Below are 9168 nucleotides of genomic sequence, written 5' to 3'. Positions count from 1 at the left end.
CCGGCCCCAGCCGGCGACGGTAGACTAGTTTTGCAATTTTTTCATCCCGACTATATATTTTTGTAAAATGCTAAAATAAAAAATATAAAAATAAAAAAAGTTCCATCTTAACACTACGCAGCGTCCACCAAACTGCTGGCCTACTACGCAGCCCATCTCGTGATGCAGGCTAGGCCTGCGCCACTCGAAGGCCTGATCGAGTAGGAGGCCCATGTTACTTACAGGCGAGCGGCCCGTGTGGTGCTTGCACCGCATCGTGAGGGATCCCCCCCCGCCGCCGCCGCCCATGGAGATGGAGCCCTGCCGTCCGCCATCGCTGCCTCCGGGAGCACTCGAGGGCGCCGCCGCCTGATCCATCCCGGCCGCATCCGCTTCCCCTTAAACCCCTCCGCCGCAGCCGCTTCTCCCATCCTCTCGCCGGTCGCAGCTGCCCCGCCCCTGAAGCCTCTCAACAACCCTGCTTTTCCGGCCTTCCGACCCCACCCGAGCCGCCGCGGTGCTCTCCTCCCTCCGGTCATCGGCAGCTGGCGCCCTCCCGCATCGACAATGCTCCACTTGATGAACCATCTCGGCTTCCCATTCCGCCACCCGTGGCTCTTCCCCGTCGCCCGATTCGCCGCAACCGCGGCAGAAGCTGAAGCCCCCACCCCGTTTGCCGTCGAGGACTACCTCTTCGCAACCTGCGGCCTCACCGCAGCGCAAGTCGCCATGGCCGTCGGGCGCGCCAAGACGCTCTCCCGCCTCGAGTCCCCCTCTAAGCCTGACGCCGTGCTCGCGCTCCTCTCCGGCCTCGGCCTCTCGACTCGTACCTTCTCTGCTGCAACAAGGAGACATCGCCGCCGCCATCATCCGCGACCCGTACCTTCTCTGCTGCAATGCCGACAAGACCCTCGCCCCGCGCGTCGCCGAGCTCCGTGATCTCGACCTCCGCCCCTCCCAGATCGTCCAATTCGTCCGGCTGGCCCCTGCAGGCTTCCGCCATCCCGACATCGTCACGAAGCTCCAGTACTTCATCCCCCTCTTCGGCTCCTTCGACAACTTCCTTCGTGCGCTGAAGAGAAGCTCCTACCTCCTGACCGCTGATCTGGAGCGTGTGATCTAGCCCAATGTCTTGTACCTGCGCGAGTGCACGCTACGTGCTCACGAGATTTCCATGACCTCCATCAATCAGCCGAGGTTGCTCTACAGCAAACAGGAGCATGTCCGGGCGATGTTGGCCCACGCTGTGGACATCGGCATACCTTGTGGCACCCCAATGTTCTGGCATGCATTGCAATTTGTTGCGAACCGCAACAAGGAGACTATCGCTGCGAAGATGGAGCTCTTGAAGAAGACATTCCGATGGTTGGATGCTGAAGTGGCTAGTGTAGTGTCCAGGTGCCCGTCTCTGCTGACGATCTCTGAAGATAGGGCACAGTGTGTATCAGTTTCTGTTCGCTGAGGTCGGGTTGCATCCAGAGTATATTGCTCCGAGACCGGCATTAATCACATTTAGCCTGGAGGGCGTCTCATGCCCTGCCACTATGTCGTGAAGTTTCTTAAGGCAAATGGATTGTTGGGGCATGACTGGAGCTACTTCACCACAGTCATGCTGACTGAAAAGGTCTTCGTGCACAAGTTCATACATCCTTACAAGGAAACTGCACCACAACTTGCTGAAGATTATGCTGATGCTTGCAGAGGGGAAATGCCGTCTAGATTTAGATTGCAGGAGCTGGGTACTGCATTGGCAAGTGTGTAACTTTGTACTGCAAGTCCGCACTGCATAAATTGACAGTTAGCAGCAGGAAGAGATGGTGATCCTGTTTCATTGTTCATTGCCTAAATATGGTGCATCGGTTATGCAATGCTAGTTTGGCTTTGTTGCTAGTCTCCGATGAAACTATCATGCTTGCATATTAATTTGAAGACTTTGTCTTCCAGTAGACAACTAGTGTTGGATTCTAATTGCCGGAATGGGTATGATTGGGTTATAGGTATTGGGTGATCCTTTGGTGACCTGGAGCTTCAACTTGGGAAGGTTTGTTTCGGACTTAAGGCGTGATCAGTTGTAGAGTGAGGAATACAAGGTGTTCTGGGAGTTGGTTAAGTCCAAGAACTTCGCAACTCGCTCACTCTACAAATTCTTGAGTTTCAGGGTGTCCCTGTCTGGAAATTTCAAAAATTGACCCTGAATTCGCAAGCCTTTCAAGATTTGACACCCTGACCCACATGTCAATGACTCAGAGTGCCCCCACGTGTCATTATAATATGAGTGTCAAATCTTGAAAGGCTTACAAATTTAATGTCAAATATCAAAATGTCTCCCCCCAAAACAGGTACAATCTGCAGATCAGCAGATGTATTGTAAAGAAGTGTGTGTACAGAAAATGTTTCCTGTTCCTTATGGTGAAAATGAATCAGGAACCATATTTTGCTTGGTTGTTGCATTACCGGTCCATATGGAGCTGTGTTTGGGAAACTTTTGGGCAGGAAGAGTCCTCGACTTCAACAACAACAATAACATAGCCTTTTAGTCCAAGCAAGTTGGGGTAGGTTAGAGTTGAAACCCAAGAGCCATAAATCAAGGTTCAGGTGTATGGATAGCAGTTTTCCAAGCAGGGCTAAATCTTTAGGTATATTCCATCCCTTCCTATCTCATTATATCAAGTAGTCTCATTCTTTTGTGCCATCTTCCTGTTTAGCTTCTGACGTAGCAATTATCTAAATGTGTTTTGGAGTGAGTTCTTACTGTCTAAATTGTGTAACTGGCAATACCAAGTGATGAAGAAATTTCCTAAGGCGCTTTCAAGAAAAACTGAGATTATCCCTTTTTTGAAGAAAAAAAAGAGGTTTGCTGACGCATAAGCTTGGCTCATGGATGGAAAATGAGGCACGGTTGCTATACCACCTAACAATGGAAAATGACTTTTTGGAATTTTATTGAATTATGCAATTCTGATGTGTGGCCGTGGCAGTGGAATATCCAGAATGCATGTATCGAACGCCCGCATATATAAAGGAAAAGTAATGTGATATGGAATAATCCAAACCTCCTACTCTGTTGTAGTCAACTATGTTTAATGATTCATCAATTTTGAAAAGTGCAACAAAAATGTATGCATCCAAGTGCCAGTGCCTCTTGGGTGTTGTCGAGTTTGTTCATCCAAGTATCCAACATTTCTTCAACCATCCAATGAATCCAATGACAAATATAAGCTGTTTGAATATTGATAAGGACATGTCTAGAAGGTGAAATTCTTACCATCATTTCTAAAGTATATTATTAAATAGGAAAATGTATACATTGCAAAATTATTTTTCGTGTAAATCTAGTAGAATCAACCTCATGTAACTATTTGTATTTTTAGTTATTGATGGTCAAAACTTAAAAAGTTGATTAAGACATACCTAGAACAAATAACTACAGCAGATAGTTTTTTCAAAACAGAATAATATACAAATTATCGATATTTTCGCTCATTTATTTAATAAAAAGTATTCCCACTTTATATGATTAAATCTAAATAACAGTTTGAATTCTTGATAGGTGGGTACAAGCAGCAAACCCATATTTCAATTTTCTGTAATTTGTCTTTGGATCAATCAACAAAGGCACCAATCTGTACTGCAGATCATAATACATCTGGAACACACTGGAAATTAACAGTGGCAGATTTTATCTTCACAAGGCAGCGGTAGACTCGGTGGAGCACAGGGAGGAGCAGCAGCACGAGAGCTCTCAGGTCTCAGCAGCTTTGCATCGGCAAGTGGAAAATGTAGTCGCCCGAGACCACCACGCCCCAAAAGGAAGGCTTTGTAGATGCATTAACGAATTCCCCCAGCGCATTGTAGCAAAACCCAAGAAATAAACTTCATAATATATACTAAAATTCCAGAAAAAATGGACAAATACCTCCACACATGTGCAACAGGAAAACGGTGGATTTGGTTTCTTCTGTCAGATCAAAATCCATCACAATTTGGGAAATTCCTGGTTCAAAAAAGAAAAAGGCCATTTCCCCCATAAAGATCAGTGATGATACTAGGAACAAGCTTAACCAATCACTAGCATATTAGGGAAAATTATCTGATAGCCAGTTTGCATTGCTTGCTAGAAATTTATTCATAAATGTGACATCATATTTTCCAGAAATTTACTCATACTGTAACATTAGGAAAAATGAATATGCTCTTAAAGTTTCGCAAGGAACATAAGGTACACATGTATGACCTGAGCACAATCTAAATACTGAACATTGAACATGAAATTTTGATAGTAACTGGCCTATGATAGAAAAATGAACAAGAACGATGGAATGAAAATGGAAGTCCAGCTACTCTGGACAGAAATTGCTATAAAAGCAGAATTCATCGAAACAGTTAGTAGAAAACAGCTCAAAACTGTTGTCTCTGGTTTCTCATTTCTTGTTTTACAGCGTCTTTGGTTTCATCAGAAAATTAGTTTACACAAGCATCCAATTTTTAGTGCAAGTGCAAAGGGATAACTCCATGTAAGCCCTTACCGTGTGTCACACATCAGTGAGTCTCATGACAGTCTTTTGCACGAGTCTATAAATGGTTAGTAAGCATAAGAGGTTAGCAGTGCAAGTGCAAAGGGACAACTCCATGTATCCCCTCGCTGTGTGTCATGGGTCTCATGACAGTCTTTACCCTTTTGCATCAGTCTGTAAAACCATGAGTCAAGTTTATGCTTACTAGGTCCATAAAGATGAAAGCATATACAAATTAAAACTATGGCCAAACATTCTTGTGAAATTTAATAACAACAGCAAAGATGCTGAAGATCTTAGTCAACTTGATTAATAGAGAGCAAAGATAAATCTAGTCGTGGTCATAACTATGCCATACTGTCCTCATTACCAGAAGAAGAGTCTACAAGGATTCAGGAACCAAATACTAGCTCCATTGGGTGTTAACCACAACTGATCCAGCATGTAGCAACACACTACTGTTAGGCAAGAACACTGAAACAAAGTTACCAGCTCACTGCTCAGTGTCAAAACATTGCTAAGCACTACACAGTTAAACACTTGCCGAGCCAGTGTTGGGTTCCGGCGCTTCTCCTCTGCAAGCAGCAGCATAGTCTTGGGCGAGGCTTGGTGCAGCTTCCTTGTAAGGACGTATGAACTTCTCCATGAAGACATTCTCACTCACTTGGACAGCGGTATAGTAGCTCCGGTCCTGCTCCAACAATCCATTTTCCTTAAGGAACTTCACAACATAATGCCTAGGCATCAGGCGACGCTCCAAGCTATATGTAAGTAGTGCAGGCCTGTGAGCTATGTACTCTGGTTCCAACCCGACCTGGGTGATCAGGAACTCTGACATGCGGCACAGTCTGTCCTTGGAGTGCTTCAGCACCAACGGTAACTTGGAAACTGCGATGCCCACCTCAGCATCCGACCACCTGAATGTCTTCTTCAGGAACTCCACCTTTGCAGCAATCTTCTCCTCGCTAAGGAACGCGACTGCGAGCAGCGCGTGCCTGAACATCCCGGTGCGACGGGGCACACCAATAGCCTCGGCGCGCTCCACCATTTCCCGGACGCGTTCAGGGTTGGTGGTGATCAGCCTTGGCACGGGGAGGGACAGCTTGGCAATATCACAAGCACCTAGCCCGCACTCCATCAGGAACGAGACGTTGGGCTTGACCACCCGCTCCAGGTCGGAGCTGAGGAGGTAGGCGTTGCTCCTGACAGCCTGGAGCAGGTTATCGAAGGAGCCGAAGAGGGGGACGTAGTACTGCAGCTTGGAGACGACGGTGGGGCGGCGGAAGCGCGCGGGGTCGACGAGGACGAGGCGGGCGATCTGGGACGGGGAGAGGCCGATGTCCCGGAGCTCAGCGAGGCGCGGGGCCAGCGTGCGCTCGACCTCGGAGCAGAGGAGCTTCGGGTCGTAGGCGACGGCGGCGGCGATGTCAGCGTCGGAGAGACCGAGGCCCGATAAGAAGGCGAGCACTGCATCGGGCCTAGAGGGGGACTTGAGGTGCGAGAGCACCTTGGAGGCCTTGAGCGCCTGCGCAGGGGTAAGATGGCAGGTGGCCACGAGGTATTCCTCGACGGCGAAGGGGGCGGCGTTGCTAGCCGAGTAGGCGGCGGCGGCGGCGGTGGTGGAGAATCGTGTCGTTGGGAGACGGCATTGGTGGCGCCGCAACGAGAGGAGCGTGACGGTTGTGCGGGGACGGAAGGAGAGAGGAAGGTGTTGTTTCTGGACGGGGAGCATGGCTGCCGGCGCCGGCGCCGGCGGGGAAGCACGCGGCGTCGCCGAGGATGGGACAGAGGAAGCGCTATAGGCTAGCGGTTATCGCACAAAATGCACATTTTTTTTTTGTTTTGGATTATAAAAGATGAAAAATCAGGTTATCCAAAACTTGGGCAAAACAAAGGAGAAGGAAAGGTATTTTTTTTTTCTATTTTCTTTTTTGTTTCTTTGCTTTCTTTCCTTTTTTCTCAGGAGGAGCCACAGACCATAATCCGCCGTGTTATGGAGGATTCTTTTCAAATCCACAAATCCGCAATAGATTCAATCTAAACAAAATGGATTCAGTCTACAAACTGTTATGTATGAATCTTAATACAAGCACAATCTCCTTTCCTTTAGAACTTCGGTAAATAAAGAGTCTTCTCCAAAACAAAATGGTAAGAGGGGCAGACGGCAGATAGGGATACATAAACCGTAAAACACCCGAAGATTGGGACACCTGTGGTCTGCCTCGGGCACGGTTATATGTCATTACAGGCGACAAATCTGTGTTTATCATTTTCTAATTAGCGCGTCCGTACATGCAAAGGGAGTAGTGGGCCGACGCGTTTTTCAGTGGACCAGACACAATAATTTGTTTGACGCGTATTCACCTACGAGAGAAAACTAAAAAAAGAAAAGATTTTGCATGCAAGTAAACACAATATGCAATTTTAAAATTAAAAAAATTCATAAATCATAAACTAAGCATCCAAATTAAATTCCGATTGCACCACTATGTTTCTTACGACAAGATCTTTAAAACAAGATCACACTCGATTATGTTTGGATCATTTTATAAAAAAATGTTTTTTAAATGCGAAATATTAAATTTGATTACAGCGAACAAATATTTGAATAACCAGAATAAATAATTGTCTAATATGAAGAAAATAACAGGGTGAAAAAATGATTATAAACAGCGAATGAAATACTAAACATCACAAAGTTTGCATGATGCAAAAAAAATAGATGTATAGTAAATAAAAATTGAAAATTTGATTTTAGAACAATCTTTTAAACTACATACAACTGGAACAAATTATATGAACTCAAATGTTATACTAATCAAACAAGTTATATAAACTCACGGAATGAAAATAAATATACCCGGAACAAATTATACGAACTCACATAACAAAATAGTAGTACACATCGAACATATCATATGAATTCACATCTATATATCTCGAACAAATTGCCGGAACTCATAGAACAAGTATTTATACACATAGAATAAATTATATGGACTCATTGAATAAAAATTTGTACATTTGGAACAAATACATTTTGGATATATAATATTATTTTAATCCACGAGTTTGACCAATTCAATCATAAAAAGGGAATAAATGAGTCAATGTTGCCAACGAATGAGTCTAGTGAACACATAATTTTACACTCCAAACTAATAAATCTATATAGAACAACTAAATGTACTAAGTAATAATCTTGAATGTACTTTTTTATGTACTAAGAAAAATATATAGTGTTATAAAAAAATACAAGAGAAGAGTAAAAATATAAAAGGAAAATGAATCAAATAAGCAAAAAAAATTATAAATTACGTACGAAGAAATATATAGAAGAGAATCTAAATTAAAATATAAAAATAATTAATTAAACTAATAAAAGGAAAAGAAATCAAAAGGGAAAAAGGAATGAGGAAATGGAAATAAGGTCGAAGATAAAAACAAGATAAAATAAAAGAAATGAAAATTGAAGTAAAATAAAAAAACAAAAAAATAGTCATAATAGAGTTATATGAGTTGCGAATCAAATTATAATATATGAGTTGCGAATCAAATTATAATATAAGTGAGTATGCTAGGTTGTCATCTGACTAAAAGAAAAAAAAAGAGTAAAACGGAAAAGCTTCCATTAAAAAAGGAAAAAGAAAGGAAGAGAATATGCTAACCGGAGAAGAGAAATAAATAGCGAAAAGGAAAAAACGAATGAAAGAAAACACACGGAAGGAACGAAACAAATAACGGACGGAAGAAAAGAAAAGGAAACCGGAGGCACCTCTCCCTCCACGTGCCAGCTTGCAGCAGGAAAAAAAAAACAGCAGGAGGGCGGAGTTGGGCCAAATCATCAGCCCACGCGTGCAGCGTCTTGAAGCAACGAGCGCTTTTTTGTCGCGTACGCAACTTACAGTCCTGACGGTCTGCCTCCCCTACTAACAAGTTCATTTTAAAAACTGATTACCTTGTCATAGACATCATTTATTTAAGAAAAGAGGAGTATTTCTTAGCGACCATTATAATCGCTGCCGCATCCGCCGCGTATCAAGAATGTCATGACCGAGGACAATCCGTATACAAGCTCCTTGTTTAAACAGACTGTTAGCTCCACAAGCCCGAAGTATAGTTGTTAGTTGATAGAGTAACACAATTGCACACTGCAAATTGTTTGTTCGCAAAAAGTAATGCCAAAAAATTAGAGATTTGTGAAGTAGCTAATCAAGTCCTACAATATACGAGGGTATATTCTTGATCAAGAAACCAAAAACACATTGCATTTTGTCATAATCAACATAATCATACCAAAAGTCATAACTTCCGAGGCCAGAGTCAGCTGAAGATGCTGCTACTCGAAACCATCGGATCCAGCAGGCAAACCTGCCTGGGTGAATCATAATAAGATATTAACTTGAAACTGCTGTTCATTTTGCATCATCACTCATAAATAGAGACAACTAACTAAGAAGTCACCTGATTTGGTCGCTGCAAATAATATTGGAGAATAGGGAAAAGTCAAAAAAAAAATGAAAATGGTAATAAGAGCGCATGACCGCATAGGATCTGCATCAGAACTATTATGCTTTTCTCCAAAGCTGCAACAGTCCAATTCTTTGGGGTACCGTCCATCATACGGAAAAGGAATTGTGTTCACAAACATGAAGCAGGTAATTTCTAAGAAGAC

The 9168-nt window shown here is 43.6% G+C and overlaps 1 protein-coding gene and 1 pseudogene across 1 annotated transcript; one reads left to right on the top strand and one right to left on the bottom strand.

The window, feature by feature from the left end:
* The first annotated feature begins 150 nt into the window (after positions 1 to 150).
* Positions 151 to 1925, top strand: LOC101753797 (annotated as a pseudogene).
* A 2812-nt stretch (positions 1926 to 4737) lies between these two features.
* On the bottom strand, positions 4738 to 6323 carry LOC101753384 (transcription termination factor MTERF8, chloroplastic-like). The gene has a single exon (XM_004964966.3). The coding sequence runs from the start codon at positions 6223 to 6225 to the stop codon at positions 5026 to 5028; it is 1200 nt and encodes a 399-aa protein (XP_004965023.1). The 5' UTR covers positions 6226 to 6323; the 3' UTR covers positions 4738 to 5025.
* Between the last annotated feature and the right edge of the window lie 2845 nt (positions 6324 to 9168).

The sequence above is a fragment of the Setaria italica genome, chromosome IV, assembly GCF_000263155.2.
Source record: "Setaria italica strain Yugu1 chromosome IV, Setaria_italica_v2.0, whole genome shotgun sequence".
Classification (NCBI taxonomy): Eukaryota; Viridiplantae; Streptophyta; class Magnoliopsida; order Poales; family Poaceae; genus Setaria; species Setaria italica.
This window is presented reverse-complemented; position numbering and strand designations above follow the sequence as displayed.

Coding starts and splice junctions, on each gene's coding strand:
- LOC101753384 (XM_004964966.3), bottom strand. CDS start 6,225: ATGCTCCCCGTCCAGAAACAACACCTTCCTCTCTCCTTCCGTCCCCGC.